Source organism: Oncorhynchus keta, chromosome 17 (genome assembly GCF_023373465.1).
Source record: "Oncorhynchus keta strain PuntledgeMale-10-30-2019 chromosome 17, Oket_V2, whole genome shotgun sequence".
Lineage (NCBI taxonomy): Eukaryota > Metazoa > Chordata > Actinopteri > Salmoniformes > Salmonidae > Oncorhynchus > Oncorhynchus keta.
This window is the reverse complement of record NC_068437.1, coordinates 5,278,445-5,303,875: the sequence shown is the minus strand read 5'-3', so window position 1 is coordinate 5,303,875 and position 25,431 is coordinate 5,278,445. Positions and strand designations below refer to the sequence as shown.

Sequence of the window (25,431 nt, the reverse complement as noted above, 5' to 3'; positions counted from 1 at the left end):
CCACTCTACCATAAAGACTTGACTGGTGGAATGCTGCAGAGATGAGGAACCCTGGAGCTCTGTCATCAGCTTCTTGGTCACCTACCTCCCTGACCATCTCGCCCTTCTCCCCCGATTGCTCAGTTTGCCTGGGTGGCCAGCTCTAGGAAGAGACTTGGTGGTTCCAAACTCCATTAATTTAAGAATGATTATGTAAAGAAGGATAAGTTGTATGAGTAATTTCAATAGTGGAATGATACATTTCAATTATTCATACAAAAGGAAATGTATTAAAACATTCTTTATTTACTATTGTGGAACATTAAGAATTCTAATGTACTATTATTGTCATCATCATCATATGTGATTATAATGATGTAGCCTATCTTTAATTGTATAGCCTATAAATAAAATTAAAAATAAACTTCATCTACTGTACGTATCAGGCCTATCAGCTCAACACTACACTCTAAGGGACATTTTGTAGAATGAAACCAGAAAGACCTAACTCCTCAACAATTTCAATCCCTGTTTTATTGTCACCAGCCAGTAACCTGTTATTCAGGGCAAAACCCCACCTGTTTTGAGCCCACCTGTTAAGCTTAAAAAATGAAGTAAAAAAAAAAGAATGATTGAAAAAAACCTGCATACAAACATGGTCTCTTGTTTCCGGAAAATACGGGATGTAGCTGTTGTTCTGTAGTTAAGCTGTGATTGTCTGTGTTCTGTCACTCATGGGGACACTATGTCACCGCAAAATCTACGAGGAGAGCTAAAGAATTCAAGCCCCTTCGGTGCTGCCATAGAGTTACATTTGAAGCGCCCATCCAAAAAAGGTTCAAAGGTCATTGGCCACAGATAAAATTATTTCAAATCACATTATACCTACAGTAGCTTTGACTGATCATGTCAACATCATACTTTCAAAATCTTAGCTAGCAAGCTAGACAAGCAGTCAACATCATGAATCACGTCGACAATCTACTGGCAAATCCTTTTCAATCCTTGTCATATGAACAGAAATTATAGATAAAATGTATCGGTGCTCATCCGCCATTGGACATATACATTACACAACAAGTTGGAAATCGCAAATTCAACAATGAGTGGTTTGGAAGGAATCAGTGGCTAACTGCAAATGTTGCAAAGCAATCACTAGCCAGCTATTCAGTGGAGAGGGTGTGTGGTCAAAGTCTGAGTTTAAGGGTCACGTTTTCAAGCTTAAAAGGATATGACTTCTGCCATGTTCAAAACAACTGGACACTTAGAACTGGGAAATCTCAGGACTTCAGTGAGTTCAAGACAACCAGGAACCCAGGAAAAAAACTACCTCTGACTGGGAAAAGATGTTTTGAACGGCCATCCAACTCAGAATTCCAAGTTGGGAACTGGGGCCTCGATGTAGAGCTCTGAACTGAGGATCACTGATGTCATGATTCAACCTTGTTTTTTCTTGAGTTCCCAGTTGTCTTGAAAGCACCATAAATACAGAGAATGACAGACTTTGATGAGAAAATTTTCCCACGAATCGCCACCTTACTGTTCAAGTGAGCACAGCACAAGGTGAGCCCAAACATGTATTGTATGCTGGTGAATTAATGATGTAATATACCAGGGAGATATGTACAGTTGAATTCAGAAGTTCACATACACTTATGTTGGAGTCATTAAAACTTGTTTTTCAACCACTCCACACATTTCTTGTTAACAAACTATAGTTTTGGCAAGTCGGTTAAGACATCTACTGTGCATGACAAGTAATATTTCCAACAATTGTTTACAGACAAATGATTTCACTTATAATTCACTGTATCACAATTCCAGTGTGTCAGAAGTTTACTAAGTTGACTTTAAACAGCTTGGAAAATTCCAGAAAATGATATCATGGCTTTAGAAGCTTCTGATAGGCTAATTGACATACTTTGAGTCAATTGGAGGTGTACCTGTGGATGTTTTTCAAGGCCTAACTTCAAACAGTGCCTCTTTGCTTGTCATCATGGGAAATCAAAAGAAATCAGCCAATCAGTTAATATGCTTGCTCACAATGTTCAGACAAATGCTCAACCGGCTATGTGCTAGTGCAAAGTTGCTGCTATATCACCACTTCCTGCACATCCAGCAAAATTACTGCTGTACCTCAAAAGGTATGAATGTACATTTTCTGATTTATAGATGTAGGTTAAATACAGCTTGAGGACACATCAACCTAAACAAATGATATTTATACACATACAGTACCACTCATTACAGGATCTTTCTTTATTTGGACTATTTTCTACATTGCAGAATAGTGAAGACACCAATGTAGTATGTAGTAACCCAAAAAGTGTTAAACAAATCAAAATACATTTTAAGTATTCACTGTTTGCCTTGATGACCGCTTGAATGAGTAGGTGTGTCCAAACGTTATATATATATGTATAAAAATGTAATAATGTTTGACTATATTTAAATGCACATTAAACATAAAGGATGACTGGGAGAGTTTGTTTTGCATCGCCCAGGGCCCCGGCTGAGCGGAATTTCCATTCCACCCACCTACCAACGCAAAATGAACCTGCCCACTGTGTGATGTTATGGGCGGAACCAAACTAGACCCAGGCCTATAAAATCTAATCTTTAGGTGCTTCCTTAGCTAATGTGTCCAGGGTTTGTCCATGAAACCGTAAGAAGTGCCAACCTTCTTTGGCAGTCAGGTCCTCGGCACCTTTGGCAATGTAGAAATCTAGTGATGGTTTGTTCCATTCTAGGACAGAAAACTGCAGCCGCACACACTGCTTCTCCACCCCTACCTAGAGAAGCAACCGTACACAACTAATCAATCATAGAGAGAACACAGCATCACTTCTATTCAGAGGACGTGGTTCAATGGCAATAAATTAACCTTCTCATCACACAATGTCATTCATGTGTCAATCATACATAATAATAAACATGGGAGATAGATGGAGGAGTTCCAGTTGGGATCAGCCATACAGTGGAACATGAAACCGACCTGAGCTACTTTGGCCATCAGTCCCGTTCCGATGCCTTTTCCTACAGGGAGAAAAATAAACAGACATAAGGTGGAGCATTTCTAGCCTAAGAGCAGTACTTTCTCATTCCCGTGTTTAAACACCAAATGCAAAGCCCAAAGTGGCATTTATTTCTTCCAATTTTCCATTTATTTCTGTACATCTGGTAGGACATTTGGCTGATTCAAATATGAACTTAACAGACACTGTTGTACAGATACTGTAGTATAGTTGTACAGTAGGCTAATAAGTGTACGTGCATATTTACCTCTGAAGTCAGGCATTACATAGAGGTCCTCCATGTACACTGACCGCCCTTTCCATGTGCTGTAGGTGTAGAAGTAAAGGGCGTACCCAACGACGGTGTACCCTTCACACAACAAACAAGCAGTGTCAGCTGATACGCAACTAAAAATTCTATGAAGAGAGAACGTTTTTGTAATGCTACCCGTAATGTTCCCCTAATGTTTGAGCGTCCAGTTTTCCGTTAGTTAGGAGAATATTCTATCTATGTTAGCAAAAACCTTATGAGAGCCGTTTTAGAATTTTTTGGTGTTAAAGTTAGGAGAACATTCCCTTAATGTCAAGCAGAACATATCTAGAGCACGGTTACAATGTTTCCAGAATATTCATGTTCTAGACACGTTTTATGGGACAGTGCAAGAACATTAATGTGTATCAGTTGTCAGGACGTCGCCTGATGGTGCCAAATGTTTGGGACCTGACACATCACACCTTGTTACTGTCGCCAAGCCCATAAATTCCTTGATTGGTGAACTACTGATAAATGTACAGCTCTTTTTGTCTGTTGGCAAGGTTTGGGATACTCACACACAGTGCTTTTAACATACTTACAGTATACATTTTCTTGACAATTTTCTCCCCAATTTTGAGATACCCAATTGGTAGTTACGACCTTGTCTCATCGCCAAAACATGTCCCACCAAGCCGCGCTGCTTGACACACTGCTCGCTTAACCTGGAAGTCACCCGCTCTAACGTGTCAGAGGAAACACTGTTCAACTGACAACCCAAGTCAGCTTCGCCCGGCCCACCACAAAGACAAACTAGAGCACAATGAGCCAAAGCCCTCCAGCCAAACCCGGACAGTCAATTGTGTGCCACCCTATGGGGCTCCTAGTCATAGCTGTAGTGGCACCTCAGTACTGTGATGCGTTGTGGTGCGCCACTCGGGAGGCCTAAACATATACACAGTATTTGACATACAGTGGGGCAAAAAAGTATTTAGTTAGACACCAATTGTGCAAGTTCTCCCACTTAAGAAGATGAGAGGCCTGTAATTTTCATCATAGGTACACTTCAACTATGACAGATAAAATGAGAAGGAAAAAAATCCAGAAAATCACATCTTTAATGAATTTATTTGCAAATGGTGGAAAATAAGTATTTGGTCACCTACAAACAAGCAAGATTTCTGGCTCTCACAGACCTGTAACTAGGCTCCTCTGTCCTCCACTCGTTACCTGTATTAATGGCCCCTGTTTGAACTTGTTATCAGTATAAAAGACACCTGTCCACAACCTCAAACAGTCACACTCCAAACTCCACTATGGCCAAGACCAAAGAGCTGTCAAAAGACACCAGAAACAAAATTGTAGAACTGCACCAGGCTGGGATGACTGAATCTGCAATAGGTAAGCAGCTTGGTTTGAAGAAATAAACTGTGGGAGCAATTATTATGAAATGGAAGACATACAAGACCACTGATAATCTCCCTCGATCTGGGGCTCCACGCAAGATCTCACCCCGTGGGGTCAAAATGATCACAAGAACGGTGAAGTGCACCAGACTCTCCTGCAGCAAAGCACCCCCACAACATGACGCTGCCACCCCCGTGCTTCACGGTTGGGATGGTGTTCTTCGGCTTGCAAGCCTCCCCCTTTTTCCTCCAAACATAATGATGGTCCTTATGGCCAAAACAGTTCCATTTTTGTTTCATCTTATCAGAGGACATTTCTCCAAAAAAGTACAATCTTTGTCCCCATATGCGGTTGTAAACCGTGGTCTGGCTTTTTTATGGCGGTTTTGGAGCAGTGGCTTCTTCCTTGCTGAGGGGCCTTTCAGGTTATGTCGATATAGGACCCGTTTTACTGTGGATATAGATGCTTTTGTACCTGTTTCCTCCAGCATCTTGACAATTTATTTTGCTGTTGTTCTGGATTTGATTTGCACTTTTCGCACCTAAGTACGTTCATCTCTAGGAGACAGAACACGTCTCCTTCCTGAGTGGTATGACGGCTGCGTGATCCCATGGTGTTTATACTTGCATACTATTGTTTGTACAGATGAACGTGGTACCTTCAGGCATTTGGAAATTGCTCCCAAGGATGAACCAGACTTGTTGAGGTCTAAAAAAAGAAAAACTCAGGTCTTGGCTGATTCTTTTGATTTTCCCATGATGTCAAGCAAAAAGAGGCACTGAGTTTGAAGGTAGGCCTTGAAATACATCAGAAATCCACATTTCGGTGTCCTATCGTGGAAATATTCAGCCAATCATATTTCTCAAATAACGGAGCCAGTGAGTTCAAACAGACTTTTATTACGACATAATAAAAGCTGAGTTGGTTCATGAAAACAACTCCCTTTCCAGTCTTGGCACAAACTTCTTATACATTTTTCCTCCTGACGTCACACATCCCCTCTGGCATTTAGCCACAGTTATCGTATTGCCTTGCACTAATTTTAGTTTGGTTTCATACTAGGGCATGGAAACTGTAAAGTCACAGCAATAGTAAAAAAATACAGACTTGTTCTCAACTAAGACAGGTGCATGGATGTAGGACCATAGCAACAGTCCATAGCACTTTACAAAAATAACCAGACATGTCATCCTGCTAACTCCTCTGAAAGGAACACCCATGTTCTGGAAAAGACCCAAGAGGTGTAACCATAGCAACAGTACATATTAGGCCACAACACTGTCACAGAAATAACCAGTCATGTCCACTCCCCAGACAGGTGCATGTCTAATGGTTGTCTGATGACCCAGACCCACATATAGAGTGCACTCATCTTGCTGACTATCCTGAAATGTATAATGACCACACATGTTCTGGAAAATTCTCAATAGACCCTGTCCCAATATTCCTCTTCGCCCGACTTTTCTTGCAGCCCGGTGGCATCTCAATGTAACTCCATCTCATAATAGTCCTTTTCAACTCGGAAATGTGTCTTTTCCGGGTGCCAACATTCTGAGAGCATGAGCAGTCGCCACACAGAAAAACAACCCTCACACTCAACTCTGTTCTACTCCCGTCGCCACCGGTACACATTGCTTGCCTTCGAAAGGAGACGCCCTCGAACCATCCTATATAAATACCTTACCATAGAGTTATATAGAGGGCAAACCTGACACAAATGCCCTCCCCTGCATCCAAGTCACAGAGCAGTGAATCCTGTACAAAGATTAATAAACAACTGGCAGCAATTATTACCATGCCCAGAAATTAACAATTACCTGACAATGAATAATACACTGAACAGAAATCTAAAAAGAACATGTAAAGTGTTGGTCCCATGTTTCATGAGCTGAAATAAAAGACCCCAGAAATGTTTCATACGCACAAAAAGCTTATTTCTCTCAAATTTCGTGCACAAATTTGTTTACATCCCAGTTAGTGAGCATTTCTCCTTTGCCAAGATAATCCATCCACCTGACAGGTGTGGCATATCAAGAAATTGATTAAACAGCATGATCATTACACAGGTGCTGGGGACAGTAAAAGGCCACTCATAAATGTGCAAAACAATGCAACAGATGTCTCAAGTTGAGGGAGCGTGGAATTGGCATGCCGACTACAGGAATGTCCACCAGAGCTGTTGTCAGAGAATTGAATATTCATTTCTCTACCATAAGCTACCTCCAACATCAATTTACATCATTTGGCAGTACATCGAACTGGCCTCACAACCGCAGACCACGTGTATGGTGTTGTGTGGGTTTGCTGATATCAACGTTGTGAACAGAGTGCCCCATGGTGGTGGTGGGGTTATGGTATGGGCAGGCAAAAGCTACGGACAACAAACACAATTGCATTTTATTAATGGCAATTTGAATGCACAGAAATACCATTACGAGATCCTGAGGCCCATTGTGAGGCATCTGTGACCAACAGATGCATATCTCTGAAATCCATAGACTAGGGCCTAATTTACTTATTTAAATTGACTGATTTCCTCATATGAACTTACACTCAGTAAAATCTTACAAGTTGTTACATGTGTTTATATTTTTGTTCAGTATAAAATACCCAGATAGTGGCTTGCTCTACTCAATCATAAATATTTAAGACTTGAAGTCACATATCATATTCTCAAAGAGGAGCATTTCAAATACCTATAGCATATTTATGATTGTTGACGTATTGACACGTTAATAATAGTTGCCCTTTTGGTGCATGGCCTTTGTTATCTAGGCCTGTTTTATGGCTATGCTTGCTATTTTTATTTTGTTTGCTTGCCATACTATGCAGCCATTGATCATTTGGTCTGCTATAGCCTCGGCCTGCCATGCTGCATACTATTCCACCCCCTTTCTGGTCCTTCATTATTAACTGCTACTATATATATATATATATATACATATACAGCCTCCACCTGCTCTTTAACTGGAGTCCCACAGTAGATGGGCATCACCATAACCCTCAATCAGTTAATCATTTAACTAAAGAATATTGTGTGACAGGCTAGGAACCAAAGTTTTTGTCAGTGTTTCCCTGGGCACCCTTATTAGGGGAGGACATGCAAGAACTGTATAAAAAGCACCCCTTGATCATGTTCAGGGGAGAGCTTTGTAAACGGGAAGGTCCTTTTTGTTTATAGACTGTACGGCAGCGTCGGTTTGTTTTTGTGAGCAACCATTTGGTGACCATGCGGTCTTGAATAAATGTTAAAGGGTGTGGTTGATAGTTCTAAATGGTGTGTTGAGTTTGACCATCGGTGAGTTTATTCATGTGTAACACATTTTAAAGATGTTCCTTATGGAAAGCCACTGCAATGTCATCCTTTTGTTTTCAGCTCATTTGTTGGAAGAGGCTTTGCTGGTTTGAGGTCCAGGCAGTTTATTGGCAGCACCCTCCACTAAAGGTGACTGTCTTTAAGTAGTCATTTTGTATTTCTAAAATATCGATTTATGTAAATTAAGTTAATTAATTAACATAACATTAACATTAATTAATTAACTGTTATTTTCTACCATCAGAAGTACAGTATTGTTTCTCTCTGTTTTTGGGCATCTTGTGAACTTGAATCTCTGAAACCACTGTTGTATATCCAGTGAAAGTAACTGATCAAATAAGTCATTTTGGTGTACTCTTGTTAATGTGTTATTTGTGTCAAACAAGCAAACCTAATCCTCTAAGCTTTAAACGCTGCCTGTTCTTCATATCTGCCTCTATACGGTTTCCCTCTATTTGGCCTAGAACCTGTCTAACGTTTAGATGTTACAATTGTAATGCATTGTTTATATTTTTGCTAAGGTGTTGTCTGGTCCGTTGCATTTCTCAGAACTGTTGACCCAACTCAATAGGTGGCCTGTCACGAACCTGCGTGTCTTATGTTCTGGTCGAGGTGTTCTCCTCATTAAACAGTAACCGGCTTAGTCTGGTAGTTATGTCATTTTAGCTAACTCTAAATCGGCAGGCGTTACTATAATATACTACAGTTAAGTCCACAAAAACACAAGTGAATACTATATTTTACTACAGTCATGTCCAAAAACACTAGTGAATACTATAGTATTTAAATATTGTAATACTACAGTATTTAGACCAAAGTATACTATATCATTTTTTCATGTCGCCACTGGGGTATAGAAATTAGATTGTACAATCCCCGTCATGATCACCATGGGGAAAGAAACAAATGGTTGCTGACTTTCATCAAATCAGGCAATGGGTACAAAAGAAAACTACTGAAAAAACACATACAGATCTTACCATCATTAGGGCAACATTTAAGACGTTTAACCTGCCTGGTAGAGGATCCAAGTGTATCTTGTCCCCACGCACAGTGAGGAAGATGCTTCAGGAGGCAAAGAAAAGTCCAAAGCCAAAGTTGGAGAATTTAAGAACTTGGTTGCATCTTGGAGTCTACAGATCTACAATTCGACACCACATCCATGATAATAGGCTACTTAGAAAGGTTGACATAAAAAAAAGCCTTTTATTGAGAGCAACCAGAAAATGTAAACGGCTGCAGTTTGCTAAATGGCATTGGCACTTGGATTGGAATTGGGTGCTATGGGCAAATGAGATGAAAATAGAGCTATTTGGCCATGCAGACCAGTGCTGGATTTGGTTTTGAAAGAATGATGCATGCACAGAAAATAATACCATACTGTAAAATATGATGATGGGGCTGTTTTGCTTCCACTGGTCCTGGGGACTTTATGGTCAACAGCATCATGAACTCTACCAACTACCAAGTCATTTTAGCCACAAACCTGGTTGCCTCTGCCCGGAGACTGAAACATGGCCGCAAGTGGATCTTCCAGCAAGACAATGACCTCAAACACACATAAAAAATCTACATTTTGCAATGGCCATCTCAGTCTCCATACTTGAATCCAATTGAAAAACCTGTGGTTTGAATGGGTGCAGATCGAATGATTCCATGGATATGGACAGATTCTGTATGGAGAATAGACTAACATCCATCTCAATGTTTTCTCCAATCTTATAAAACATTACAGAAAAAGGCTCAGTGCCATTATCCTCGCCAGGGGAGGGTGCACAAAGTATTAACAGTTCAGGAGTAAACAATTGCTTAGCAAATGACATCACTTGTATGAACTCACTCTGTGTGCAACATGATTGTTGCATGACTAGCCCATTTCTTTCCACAAACACAATTATCCGTAAGGTCCCTCAGTCGAGAAAAAAAAACATTTGACAAGAGTATTTGGTGTAGATCAATGACAATTAAATCAATTGTAATCCCACTTTGTAATAAAAATGTAAAGAAATCCAAGGGGGATGAATACTAATGATTAAGCACTGCAATCGGATCAAATTTGATATGAACATGAGCTTCCAAACAAGCACAATACATTTTCACATGTACAGGCATTAAGCTGCATTGAAATGCAGATTTTTTTTTACCATCTTTGGTCTTGTGTTCATCTGGCACTTCAGCGACCAGGCATTCATAGAAGGGGTTTGGAGAGAACCCATCACGCTCCAAGTCTGGGGTGCCAGAGAAACAGAGACAGGTTAAGTTCAGGTTCAAGTTTAAAGAAATAACTTTAAAATTACTGGCAAAAGTTGTAAAATAACCTTCATGAGAAGTCTTCACCTGGTCTGGCATGTTCTCATACACAGCCAACTCCTAAGGGAAACAGACACATGTGGGGGGGTGGACATGTAAAAAGACAGTAGGCCTACATGAAGAAACTTAAGGTTACTTAAAGTAACCATGGCTCTATGATGGTGTCTCACTATGGGGTAACTCCTCGTAGGGGCAGAGTCTCAGGAACATCCAATGACACAATGTGCTTCATAGACTGACAAGAGCAACGGCCAATAGCGGACCACTTCACTTCCCATGTAAGTTGGGTGATGGGGGTCAAAATAGAACTTTGGTTCGGGTGTATTCCATGATATAGAACAACTTCTCAGAAACACACTAGATTTAAATCAGGATAGGACTTACTATGGTTGAGACCTTATTTTCAAGTCATCGGAAAAGGTCAATGATAATCCCTTCCGATGAGGCACCAAATTACTTGTCTGGAATCTTAAATTCAACACTTTCTGTCCAATATCTCAAGATAGGGTGTTTGACATTAGTAAACATATAAGCTTCCTGCCATCCAGGACATCTATACTAGTCGGTGTCAGAGGAAGGCCCTCAAAAATGTCTCCAGCCACCCTAGTCTTAGACTCTCTGGTACCGCACGGCAAGCGGTACCGGAGCACCAAGTCCAAGAGGCTTCTAAACAGCTTCTACCCCCAAGCCATAAAACTCCTGAACACCTAATCAAATGGCTACCCAGACTATTTGCACGGAATACATCATTACAGTAACTTATCACTCAAAGTAGGGTGGTCATATTATTAACATATCTTCATGCTTTATGTAAAACAGAGTTTGCAACAATTTGAACAGATGTAGTATAAAACGTTTCCTAATTTCATACATTATGCTAACTACACATGTCATGTGCTAAGTCGTCTAAGGAATTTAAAAAAAATGCTGCATGTTAAACTCATCCATATTGTTAACATATTTATTGGGCTATTCTGGCGTTGGAATCACCCCTTTTCTTTCTTCCACCTTGGAGGGAATAAGCAGCACGAAGCATTCAAATTCGAGTGCTTGGTTTAGTTCATCCAGTACAGGGAAAGCAGTAACCATAGCTATGGGCGAGATGTTCCGTTAGCTGGGTTATACGTGTGCTACTTAAAGCCGGACCGTGGGGTCTGTACAGCTCAGCAGGTTAGTGGTAGCTTAGTGGGCTAAATGCTTAGTTGTAGTTAGCACCGCCTTCATGTTTTTCTTTTGCTGGTGACCAGCACCAGTGTAGCAGCATGCTGGTCACCAGCAATAGGGTGAGGTGAAGTTTGGCAAGGGACAAGGGGAGGGGTGTTGGAGTTCTCCTTTGGTTTTCCGCGACTCGGTTTGAATTCAAACAAACTTTATTGGATAATATAATGCAAAGATTAAAAATAAAAATATATAATTTAGGAAGGGGTTGAGTAGAGATAACAAACCTGGTTTAGGGTAAAGTTTCAGGGGGTAGAGTTGGGAATAGATTACAGACCCGGTTTAGGGTAAAGGTTCAGGGGGTAGAGTTGGGAATAGATTACAGACCCGGTTTAGGGTAAAGGTTCAGGGGGTAGAGTTGGGAATAGATTACAGACCCGGTTTAGGGTAAAGGTTCAGGGGGTAGAGTTGGGAATAGATTACAGACCCAGTTTAGGGTAAAGGTTCAGGGGGTAGAGTTGGGAATAGATTACAGACCCGGTTTAGGGTAAAGGTTCAGGGGGTAGAGTTGGGAATAGATTACAGACCCGGTTTAGGGTAAAGGTTCAGGGGGTAGAGTTGGGAATAGATTACAGACCCGGTTTAGGGTAAAGGTTCAGGGGGTAGAGTTGGGAATAGATTACAGACCCGGTTTAGGGTAAAGGTTCAGTGGGTAGAGTTGGGAATAGATTACAGACCCGGTTTAGGGTAAAGGTTCAGGGGGTAGAGTTGGGAATATATTACAGACCCGGTTTAGGGTAAAGGTTCAGGGGGTAGAGTTGGGAATATATTACAGACCCGGTTTAGGGTAAAGGTTCAGGGAGTAGAGTTCGAATATATTACAGACCCGGTCTAGGGTAAAGGTTCAGGGGGTAGAGTTGGGAATATATTACAGTTCCGGTTTAGAGTAAAGGTTCAGGGAGTAGAGTTGGGAATATATTACAGACCCGGTCTAGGGTAAAGGTTCAGGGGGTAGAGTTGGGAATAGATTACAGACCCGATTTAGGGTAAAGGTTCAGGGAGTAGAGTTGGGAATATATTACAGACCCGGTCTAGGGTAAAGGTTCAGGGGTAGAGTTGGGAATAGATTACAGACCCAGTTTAGGGTAAAGGTTCAGTGGGTAGAGTTGGGAATAGATTACAGACCCGGTTTAGGGTAAAGGTTCAGGGGGTAGAGTTGGGAATATATTACAGACCCGGTTTAGGGTAAAGGTTCAGGGGGTAGAGTTGGGAATAGATTACAGACCCGGTCTAGGGTAAAGGTTCAGGGGGTAGAGTTGGGAATAGATTACAGACCCGGTTTAGGGTAAAGGTTCAGGGAGTAGAGTTGGGAATAGATTACAGACCCGGTTTAGGGTAAAGGTTCAGGGAGTAGAGTTGGGAATATATTAGAGACCCGGTCTAGGGTAAAGATTTGTGTTGTGGGACGGGTTTAGTAACTTTATAACAACTAGAAAGTGGGTGGAAACTTGCTCTTCAGAATACTTGGAATGTGAGTGGTTGTTGGTGTTTCCATTGTCCTGCAGGAGTTGGCAGAGAGGATTACACACAGGTCTCCTCCTGAGCATCAACACACCGGGCCCAAGGCGGTCGAGATCTCAGGTCAGTATTCAGGTAAGTATTAGTATGATCATGTAGCCTACTCCTTCTCATTTAGCCAACTTAATTCCATCATTTTAATTCCATTTTGCATTGATTAGAAAAACCCCACTTCACATGGAGCCTCTTAAAATAGGAGAGTATATCATTTTTAGAAAAATATATAGGCCTAAGTAACTAAATACTAATGTCTTTTCAAATAATCGTGCCCATCCCCAATGTAAGACTTTGTAGGCCTACATTTAGGTTTACAGCCTATGCAATGACTATTGGGCCATAGCAGTGTTTGTCCAAAGTCGACGGAGTGTAGTGCAGTGTTGCAATTTCATTTTTTCGTTAAAAAAAAACGAGTGGCTCCTTGTAATATGCTTCGTTGTTCAACACCGTTTTATTCTACCTGGAAATTGAAACTCAACGTATCATTCCTTGCAAAGACTGAGGGGAAGTATTGAGTGAGTTTTTCAACTGAAGTATTTTACGGTATCATTACATATTACGGTTTAGCAGACCTAGTTAGAACATGTCAAATCAGCTCTTTTTTCTGGATGGGAGAAATTGTGAGAGGGAAATATTAGATCCCTGTATTGTCATAATGATTAGCAGAGCTAGTTAAAACATCTGAAAACAGAACACTTGAAAAGGCCACTACAAATAACCATGTGTTAATTAGATTGAGATGTTTATGAAATCAGTTCTTTTGATTAAGAATTTTAAGTCAAAAGGAGACCATGGAGATGATTTAAGATTGCTTGTATTGTATTCTAATGTTTTCGCCATCTGCTTGTAGGTGTTGAAAGGGTATAGTGTTTTGGGCAGTCCAGAGATGGAGCAGAGCCCCGAGGGCCAATCTACAGATGGTTCATCGGCCCTTGAGTTATCATCTCCCTGGCCCGGTTCATCACCTCTCCGGCCCATTTCCCAACCCCCCAGGCCCTTCTCACCAACAGCCAATGAACCATCCAGGTGCCCCCTTGTTCTCTGCAGCTGGCTCTGATTGTAGTGTAATAAAACAGGCAGGTAGCGTCTCGTCTGTGGTGGTCAGCGAACTCTCAACCTTCTGCCCTGTAGCCCTGCGTGGCATCGACTGTGGCACAAAAGCATGCTGAAGTGATAGTCGATATTCACTCTTATAAATAAAGGGTCTCTACAATTATTGTTTGTGGTCGTAATCATTATTTTTGAGTTAATTCAATGAGGGGGTGCAAAAAATGTTCACCCTACAAGAGGAGTCATGTGAAAATTAGGAGGGTGGTGACATTTTTTCATGAACCCTCAAAATGACCTTTATGAGTCCTCACTTGCCACATTCAAAAAGCTGCAATAAGAGCTATGACGCTCATTTTATTGTAAAATCTACAGAGTTGTAATCTTTGGGTGTCACTGAGTAGGCTGATACCCCATTTTATTGGTGCACACTATAGGTAAGGCTATACAGTAGACATGTATGCCTCCAATGCAAAATGCGGTCTAATACAGGGGGTACCGGTACCAAGTCAATGTGGAGGCTATATACAGGGGGTACCTGTACCAAGTCAATGTGGAGGCTATATACTGGGGGTACCGAGTCAATGTCAAATCAAAGTTTATTTGTCACATGGGCCGAATACAACAGGTGTAGTACAGTGAAATGCTTACTTACAGGCTCTAACCAATAGTGCAAAAAATGTGTTAGATGAACAATAGGTAGGTAAAGAAATAAAACAACTGTAAAAAGACAGGCTATAAAGTAGCGAGGCTACATACAGACACCGGTTAGTCAGGCTGATTGAGGTGGTATGTACATGTAGATATGGTTAAAGTGACTATGCATATATGATGAACAGAGAGTAGCAGTAGCGTAAAAGAGGGGTTGGTGGGTGGCGGGACACAATGCAGATAGTCCGGTTAGCCAAATGCGGGAGCACTGGTTTGTCGGGCCAATTGAGGTAGTATGTACATTAATGTATATATAGTTAAAGTGACACTGCATATATGATAAACAGAGTAACAGCAGCGTAAAAAAATAGGGTTGGGGGGGCACAAAGCAAATAGGACAGGTAGCCATTTGATAACCTGGAGGCTATATACCGAGTCAATGTGCGGGGGTACAAGTCGAGGCATTTGTACATGTAGGTAGGGGTAAAGTGACTATGCATAGATAACAAACAGTGAGTAGCAGCAGAGTAAAAATAACTCCAAACGTTTTCCGTTTGGAGATAACGGTTTCCATTGCAAAACGTTTTGGACGAATGATTACACAGGACAAGCCGTTACGCAACGTAACAAACCTTTAATCAAACAATGCACCCCGGGTTTCAAACCAGCATTCTACTTCCATCCTTACATAACTTGCAGAATGTAAAAATAAATCTGCACTTGAACTGCAAAATGACTGCACTCAGCAAACTGTAGCAGCCTAACACAACTTGGACACAGGCAATTATACTGCAATATAAATGCAGCTATTATGAATGATTGGCTATTTGGCTTGCGAATGCGACAATGTAATAAAGCAGTGAGTGCAGCAAAATCACTGTGCAACATGTGACAAGTTGAGTGTCCAACGTTGTAGCGATGTTGTTTAGCAAACTCACCATAATCATTCTAGATATTTCCTTACAATCCTCTTTTGCTGCAGCGCGGACTTTAAAATGCATTTTTTTAAACCTGTATTTTAGCGGACGTTGGCTACGGTATAAACAAACTTCAGCAACGAATCGACTGGTATCGACTTGTACAAATCAATGGAAATATGTCATCACTGTTACGTCAGCGACTTCCGGTTCACGGAATTTCAGATTTAAAAAAATAAATAAAAGTCCTCCACGTAATAGTATAAAACGTCAATAGCCTGTATTTATTAACGATATATGAAAAATAATTGTTTAAACACTAACAATGATTCATTACGTTTTGTATTCTGATACAATAAAAACTTAAGAATGAAACATCGGCATAAAGAATAGTTTTTCCTGTACAGTGCTATATTTGTACCGTATAGTGTCCAGGCAACCCATTTTAAGCTGTTTGACAACAGTAAAAGTTCAGCAACACACTGTATTATTCAGAGCCCCATGAAATGACACCATATACACATTCTACAGACCCTACTGAGTACTCCCTAGAGATCTTTTACTGCAGCACATAGAATCGTTTTTGCTCTATAAGCTTATATGTATTCTATATACAGTGATTCGCATTGTGGCCAATGGAATCGTTTTTCCCGTACAGTGCAATTTGTTTGTGCAATTACAAACAAAATACAGTAAGACTTTTCTTAAACCATCATTTCAAAATTGAATCGTTGAACAATAGCACCAGTAAATAAACAAGAATCATACCAACAAAATATTGATTTATTAAAATATATACATATATATACTTCACCAGTAGGCCAGTATTATCACTGGATATGCAACACATATTGGTTTATATTTTATTTTATTTATTTACACCTGGCCAAGATAAAGCAAAGCAGTGTGACAAAACAACAACACAGAGTGACACATAAACAGAAGAACAGTCAATAACACAATAGAAACATCTATGTACAGTGTGGGTAAATGTGAAAGAGTAGGGAGGTAAGGCAATAAACAGGCCATGGAGGCGAAATAATTACAATTTAGCATTAACACTGGGGTGATAGATGTGTAGACGATGATGTACAAGTAGAGAATAGAGATACTGGGGTGCAAAAGAGCAAGAGGATAAGTAACAACATGGGGATGAGGTAGTTATGTGGGCTATTTACAGATTGGCTGTGTACAGGTACAGCTGCTCTGACAGCTGATGCTTAAAGTTAGAGAGAGAGATATAAGACTCCAGCTTCAGTGATTTTTGCAATTTGTTCCAGTTATTGGTAGCAGAGAACTGGAAGGAAAGGCGGCCAAAGGAAGTGTTGGCTTTGGGGGTGATCAGTGAAATATACTTGCTGGAGCGCGTGCAACTGGTGGGTGTTGATATGGTGACCAGTGAGCTGAGATAAGGCAGGGCTTTACCAAGCATAGACTTATAGATGACCTGGAGCCAGTGGGTCTGGCGACGAATATGTAGTGAGGGCCAGACAACGAGAGCATACAGGTCGCAGTGGTGGGTAGTATATGGGGCTTTGGTGACAAAATGGGTGGCACTATGATAGACTACATCCAATTTGCTGAGTAGAGTGTTGGAGACTATTTTGAAGGATCAGTAGGATAGTCAACTTTACGAGGGTAAGTTTGGCAGCATGAGTGAAGGATGCTTTTGTTGCGAAAAAGGGAGCCGATTCTAGATTTAATTTTAGATTGGAGATGCTTCATGTGAGTCTGGAAGGAGAGTTTACAGTCTAACCAGACACCTAGGAATGTGTAGTTGTCCACATATTCTAAGTCAGAACCGTCCAGAGTAGTGAAGCTAGTCAGGCAGGAGGGTACGGGCAGCAATCGGTGGAAGAGCATGCATTTAGCTTTACTTGCATTTAAAAGCAGGAGGCCTCGGAAGAAGTGTTGTATGACCTTGAAGCTCGTTTGGAGGTTAGTTAGCACAGTGTTCAAAGAAGGGCCGAATGTATACAGAATGGTGTTGTCTGCATAGAGGTGGATCAGAGAATCACCCGCAGCAAGAGCGACATCATTGATATATACAGAGAAAAGAGTCGGCGCGAGAATTGAACTCTGTAGCACCCCCATAGAGACTGCCAGAGGTCCAGACAACAGGCCCTCCGCTTTGATACCCTGAACTCTATTTGAGAAGTAGTTGGTGAACCAGGCGAGGCAGTCATTTGAGAAGCCAAGGCTATTGAGTCTGCTGATAAGAATACGGTGATTGACAGAGTCGAAAGCCTTGGCCAGGTCGATGAAGACGGCTGCACAGTACTGTCTTTTATCGATGGTGGTTATGATATCGTTTAGGACCTTGAGCGTGGCTGAAGTGCACCCATGACCAGCTCAGAAATGGAAGATTTTTGAAAGGCAGGGCAGGATGGATAGAGGTCTATAACAGTTTGGGTCTGGAGTGTCTCCACCTTTGAAGAGGGGGTTGACCGTGGCAGCTACTGATTGAAATAGATACGGATTGAAATGAAAACAGGCAGAGGCCCAGTCTACAATAGTCAAATGTTTATTCACAGGAACGTTCTGGCGTGCACAGTACAAAGACCTTCATTTTATAGTGACACACATACTTTCACACAAAACATTAGGTATCCTACGCCCACACTGTCCTATTACCCAGCCGACAGAGATTAGGGGAGTCCGTGAGAATAACTTCTTCCCGCCCTCCCTCAAGATAGGGAGAGACCCTGGGAAGTTCTCAGTGCCCCCAGACAAGGGGCACTGAATCTTGCTGAGACAGTCTGTTATCAAGATACTAAACATATTGTCACCAAAACATTAATTCTTACTAAGAACTACACTCCCGGATATATAATTCTACTGACTAAAACCACACACAGCAATAAAATAATCTAATGATTCTAATCAATTTCATACAATCATATGGTTTCAGAGTGTAATATTCTAATCATTTATTAAAACATATCCCATTAACAATACTCTACTCAGCAAACTGGATGCAGTCTATCACAGTGCCATCCGTTTTGTTACCAAATCACCTTATACCATCCACCACTGCGACCTGTATGCTCTAGTCGGCTGGCCCTCGCTACATATTCGTCGCCAGACCCACTGGCTCCAGGTCATCTATAAGTCTATGCTAGGTAAAGCGTCGCCTTATCTCAGTTCACTGTTCACGATAACAACACCCACCCGTAGCACACGTTCCAGCAGGTATATCTCACTGATCATCCCCAAAGCCAACACCTCCTATGGCCGCCTTTCCTTCCAGTTCTCTGCAGCCAGTGACTGGAACGAATTGCAAAAATCACTGAAGCTGGAGACTTATATTTCCCTCACCAACTTTAAACATCAGCTATCTGACCAGCTAACCGATTGCTGCAGCTGTACATAGTCCATCTGTAAATAGCCCACCCAATCTACCTACCTCATCCCCATACTGTTTTATTTACGTTTCTGCTCTTTTGCACACCAGCATTTCTACTTACACATCATCTGCTCATTTATCACTCCAGTGTTAATTTGCTAAATTGTACTTCTTCGCTACTATGGCCTATTTATTGCCTACCTCATGCCTTTTGCACACACTGTATATAGACTTTATTTTTTTCTACTGTGTCATTGACTTGTTTATTGTGTTATTTGCTTGTTTATTGTTTACTCCATGTGTAACTCTGTGTTGTTGTCTGTGTCACACTGCTTTGCTTTATCTTGGCCAGGTTGTTGTTGTAAATGAGAATTTGCTCTTGAACTGACTTGCCTAGTGAAATAAAGGTCAAATAAAATAAATACTAAAATAAAATAAAATAAAAACGGAAGCCTAGGCCTAACCCAGAGAGGCAGAGATATGCCGGTGTCATCCTTCGACACCGAAATGCATTTCTTTATGTCAGAAGGCTACTGCGTCTGCTATACAGGAGGGTAATTCATACATTTTCAATCAGTATATTTTGTATAAAGAGAAGCATTATGTTGGTAGATTATAGGAGTAACTTCTGGTAGGCCTGAAACAAACTTCTTCACCTCAAGTTCAACTGATGGAGTGAGTTGGAGTGCCGGGATGCAATGCCTTCATATCATAGGCCTGCAGTTGCTAAAGCTTAAGACACCATACCAAACCTTCACAAACTATTCTAAACTTTATTAGGGAAATATCAAAACTAAGTCAAGCCATTGTTTAAAGGGAAAATAAGAGCAGAAGAGCCGAATGTAAACCAGAGAAAAAAACTCATTACCTTCCCCTGTGCCCCCCAAAAACTCATTACCCTCCCCTGTGCCCCCCAAAAACTCATTACCCTCCCATGTGCCCCCAAAAAACTCATTACCCTCCCATGTGCCCCCCAAAAAACTCATTACCCTCCCCTGTGCCCCCCAAAACTCATTACCCTCCCATGTGCCCCCCAAAAAACTCATTACCTTCCCCAGTGCCCCCCAAAAACTCATTACCCTCCCCTGTGCCCCCCCAAAACTCATTACCCTCCCCTGTGCCCCCCAAAAACTCATTACCCTCCCCTGTGCCCCCAAAAAACTCATTACCCTCCCATGTGCCCCCCAAAAAACTCATTACCCTCCCCTGTGCCCCCCCAAAACTCATTACCCTCCCCTGAGCCCCCCAAAAAACTCATTACCTTCCCCAGTGCCCCCCAAAAACTCATTACCCTCCCCTGTGCCCCCCAAAACTCATTACCCTCCCCTGTGCCCCCAAAAAACTAATTACCCTCCCCTATGCCCCCAAAAACGCATTACCCTCCCCTGTGCCCCCCAAAAACTCATTACCCTCCCATGTGCCCCCAAAAAACTCATTACCCTCCCCTGTGCCCCCAAAAACTCATTACCCTCCCCTGTGCCCCCAAAAACTCATGACCCTCCCCTGTGCCCCCCAAAAACTCATTACCCTCCCCTGTGCCCCCCAAAAACGTATTACCCTCCCCTGTGCCCCCCAAAAACTCATTACCATCCCCTGTGCCCCCCAAAAACTCATTACCCTCCCCTGTGCCCCCCCAAAACTCATTACCCTCCCCTGTGCCCCCAAAAACTAATTTAACCTCCCCTGTGCTCCCCAAAAACTCATTACCCTCCCCTGTGCCCCCACAAAACTCATTACCCTCCCATGTGCCCCCCAAAAAACTCATTACCCTCCCCTGTGCCCCCCCAAAACTCATTACCCTCCCCTGTGCCCCCCCAAAACTCATTACCCTCCCCTGTGCCCCCAAAACTAATTTACCCTCCCCTGTGCCCCCAAAACTCATTACCCTCCCCTGTGCCCCCAAAAACTCATTACCCTCCCATGTGCCCCCAAAAAAGTAATTACCCTCCCCTGTGCCCCCAAAACTCATTACCCTCCCCTGTGCCCCCCAAAAAACTCATTACCTTCCCCAGTGCCCCTCAAAAACTCATTACCCTCCCCTGTGCCCCAAAAACGAATTACCCTCCCTGTGCCCCCAAAACTCATTACCCTCCCCTGTGCCCCCCAAAACTCATTACCATCCCCTGTGCCCCCAAAATTCATTACCCTCCCCTGTGCCCCCCAAAACTCATTACCCTCCCCTGTGCCCCCAAAAACTCATTACCATCCCCTGTGCCCCCAAAATTCATTACCCTCCCTGTGCCCCCAAAACTCATTACCCTCCCCTGTGCCCCCAAAAACTAATTTAACCTCCCCTGTGCTCCCCAAAAACTTATTACCCTCCCCTGTGCCCCCCAAAAACTCATTACCCTCCCCTGTGCCCCCAAAAAACTCATTACCCTCCCCTGTGCCCCCCCAAAAACAAACACACAACCCCCCCCAAAGCAAAAAAAAAACAAGTTTGACAACCCTCCCCTATTTTGGACCACCCTTCCCCGCAGTACATTTCGATCTGGGGATTCAAATAAACAAGTAACCAGGTAAATAGCGTTGTTCGGCCCAGCAGGGTATTCATAAAATCCCTCATGGGGGAAGTTGGGTACTGTGGTAAATGTATTCATTTTATGCAAATGAATGCACATTTAAAACATGAAATAGTTAATCAACTAGTTATGTAAGACCTTTTTACAGTTGGTTTAATCCAGTATCTGTAGCTTAAACTGTTATAGAGCTGTACCATTTTTAAAAACAACCACTTTATGCTGCCATTACAATGCACAGTAATCAGAGATGGTTCCAGGCATGTCACTTAGGGCCCCCGACCCAAAACATAAAAAACATTTAGGAACTCATTGGGGTCTCAAATGACTATTGAGAGTAAGAATAGTAAAATACACCAGGTGCAATTTTGAAATTTGTGCATAGATTTTTTTTCTCTTGTTATGTATGTTATGTCTGTTACTGAGTCACATGTTGGGTAAACCTACTCGAAGAGAATGTATTAGGCTGTTTGAGAGGTATGAACCCTAATCAACCCATCCAATGTGAATACATCTGATGTTGAAGAACAGTAGATCAATAAAGGTACAGTGCTCTAGCAGTAGTCAAGCTGCTGATGCTGAACAGCCTTGTTTGTGCTTCAGACAAAAGCTAATATTTCACTTAAAACGTCATTTTTCAAGTTCAAGTTTTAATGTTACATGCACAAGTACAGTGAAATGCCTTTCTTGCTAACTCAAAACCCAACAATGCAATGATCAATATTAATGTATTACTAGAAACAAAACACACGAGAAATAAAAATAGGAATTATGAAAAAAGTAAGTAAGTAAGCATACTATATACAGGAATTATTTATAAAGTCAGTTCCAATACCATATTTACATGTGCAGGGATACTGGAGTGATGGAGGTAAATATGTATCGGGGTAAGGGGACTATGCAACAGGAAATAAGATATATGTTAGTGGTTGTGCGGGAGTCTAGAGTCAGTTTAAATGTATGTGCATATTATGTGTGAGTGAGAAAATGATGGAGTGAGTGTTTGTGTGACGGTTGGAGTGACAGTGTGTGTGAGTGTGTAGAGCCCTTGTGAGTGTGCATAGAGGTCAATAAAGATACAAGGTTAACTCAGATAGTCCATGTAGATATTATGTTAGATATTTATAAGTCGTATTGCTTGGGGATAGAAGCTGTTCAAGAGCCTGTTGGTGTCAGACTCGACGCACCGGTACCTCTTGCCGCGTGGCAGCAGAGTAAATAGTCTATGGCTTGGGTGGTTGGAGTCTTTGACCATTTTCTGGGCCTTCTTTTCATCCTGCCTGATATAGAGGTGCTGGATGGAAGGGAGCACAGCCCCAGTGATGTACTGGGTTGTCCGCACCACCCTCTGTAGCGCCATACGATCGAGGGCAGTCTTAATGCCATACCAAGCAGTGATGCAGCCAGTCAATATTTATTTTATTTTATTTAACCTTTATTTATTTAACCTTTTCTCCCTCTCTCTCCAGATGAAATCTCGCGTCTTGTGACGGCCGGCCGCCCAACAACCTGCCCGCTCGACCCTATCCCCTCCTCTCTTCTCCAGACCATTTCCGGAGACCTTCTCCCTTACCTCACCTCGCTCATCAACTCATCCCTGACCGCTGGCTACGTCCCTTCCGTCTTCAAGAGAGCGAGAGTTGCACCCTTCTGAAAAAACCTACACTCGATCCCTCCGATGTCAACAACTACAGACCAGTATCCCTTCTTTCTTTTCTCTCCAAAACTCTTGAACGTGCCGTCCTTGGCCAGCTCTCCCGCTATCTCTCTCAGAATGACCTTCTTGATCCAAATCAGTCAGGTTTCAAGACTAGTCATTCAACTGAGACTGCTCTTCTCTGTATCACGGAGGCGCTCCGCACTGCTAAAGCTAACTCTCTCTCCTCTGCTCTCATCCTTCTAGACCTATCGGCTGCCTTCGATACTGTGAACCATCAGATCCTCCTCTCCACCCTCTCCGAGTTGGGCATCTCCGGCGCGGCCCACGCTTGATTGCGTCCTACCTGACAGGTCGCTCCTACCAGGTGGCGTGGCGAGAATCTGTCTCCTCACCACGCTCTCACCACTGGTGTCCCCCAGGGCTCTGTTCTAGGCCCTCTCCTATTCTCGCTATACACCAAGTCACTTGGCTCTGTCATAACCTCACATGGTCTCTCCTATCATTGCTATGCAGACGACACACAATTAATCTTCTCCTTTCCCCCTTCTGATGACCAGGTGGCGAATCGCATCTCTGCATGTCTGGCAGACATATCAGTGTGGATGACGGATCACCACCTCAAGCTTAACCTCGGCAAGACGGAGCTGCTCTTCCTCCCGGGGAAGGACTGCCCGTTCCATGATCTCGCCATCACGGTTGACAACTCCATTGTGTCCTCCTCCCAGAGCGCTAAGAACCTTGGCGTGATCCTGGACAACACCCTGTCGTTCTCAACTAACATCAAGGCGGTGGCCCGTTCCTGTAGGTTCATGCTCTACAACATCCGCAGAGTACGACCCTGCCTCACACAGGAAGCGGCGCAGGTCCTAATCCAGGCACTTGTCATCTCCCGTCTGGATTACTGCAACTCGCTGTTGGCTGGGCTCCCTGCCTGTGCCATTAAACCCCTACAACTCATCCAGAACGCCGCAGCCCGTCTGGTGTTCAACCTTCCCAAGTTCTCTCACGTCACCCCGCTCCTCCGCTCTCTCCACTGGCTTCCAGTTGAAGCTCGCATTCGCTACAAGACCATGGTGCTTGCCTACGGAGCTGTGAGGGGAACGGCACCTCAGTACCTCCAGGCTCTGATCAGGCCCTACACCCAAACAAGGGCACTGCGTTCATCCACCTCTGGCCTGCTCGCCTCCCTACCACTGAGGAAGTACAGTTCCCGCTCAGCTCAGTCAAAACTGTTCGCTGCTCTGGCTCCCCAATGGTGGAACAAACTCCCTCACGATGCCAGGACAGCGGAGTCAATCACCACCTTCCGGAGACACCTGAAACCCCACCTCTTTAAGGAATACCTAGGATAGGATAAAGTAATCCTTCCCCCCTTAAAAGATTTAGATGCACTATTGTAAAGTGGCTGTTCCACTGGATGTCATAAGGTGAATGCACCAATTTGTAAGTCGCTCTGGATAAGAGCGTCTGCTAAATGACTTAAATGTAAATGTAAATTTAACCAGGAAGGGCTCATTGAGAGTTGAAATCTATTTTTCAAGAGTGTCCTGGCCAAGACAGTCAGCAACAAGTCATTACACAATCAGCCACAAAATCCCTCATCAATGATTTAAAAACACCAATCGGGATAAGTTTTTCCAGTTTAAAAGTATTTTGTAAGGCGTTCCAAGCCGATGGCGGACAGGGATACATAAAAGCCCTTTTACCAAATTCAGTTTGGACATTTGGTACAATTAACAGGATAAAGTCCAGCGAACGAAGAGAGTACCCACCACATTTCTGAACAATAAAAATGCCCAAATAAAATGGTAGTAAACCCAAAATGGCTTTGTAAATAAAAGTATACCAGTGCCTGAGCCTACAATTGACTAGAGAAGTCCAGCCAACCCTTGTATATAAAGGGCAGTGGTGCGTAAGGGTTTTGCAGTTTAAAATACATCTCAATGCTCCATGGTAAAGGGTGTCAATTGATCTCAAACACTGAGCGGAAGCATTCATATATAAAATATCCCCATAGTCTAGTAAAGGCCTCCTTCTAGCTTCAAAAGAAAAACAGGCCTTATTCCTAAAAATAAAATTCCAATAAATGCTTTAATTGTTTTGTAAGTTGTTTAAAAGAGAAGCCGTCATCAATTAAAAATATATTTATATGAGGTTACAGGTTCAATCTCATTGCCCTGACAGGTAGTAATAGGTGAAAGGTTCAGAGGTCTATTTCTTGCTTTAGAAAACGCCATTAGTTTAGTTTTGTCAATATTGAGAATAAGCTTCAATTGACA

General features: G+C 42.5%; 1 protein-coding gene across 1 annotated transcript; it reads right to left on the bottom strand.

Annotated features, from left to right (window-relative positions):
- Positions 1-265: 265 nt before the first annotated feature.
- On the bottom strand, positions 266-15,821 carry sat2b (spermidine/spermine N1-acetyltransferase family member 2b). Its single transcript, XM_035790453.2, has 6 exons — positions 15,649-15,821; positions 10,288-10,339; positions 10,114-10,197; positions 3,262-3,363; positions 2,975-3,015; positions 266-2,771 (listed from the first exon to the last, which is right to left on the bottom strand). The coding sequence occupies exons 1-6, from the start codon at positions 15,709-15,711 to the stop codon at positions 2,592-2,594; spliced, it is 522 nt and encodes a 173-aa protein (XP_035646346.1). The 5' UTR covers positions 15,712-15,821; the 3' UTR covers positions 266-2,591.
- Positions 15,822-25,431: the final 9,610 nt, after the last annotated feature.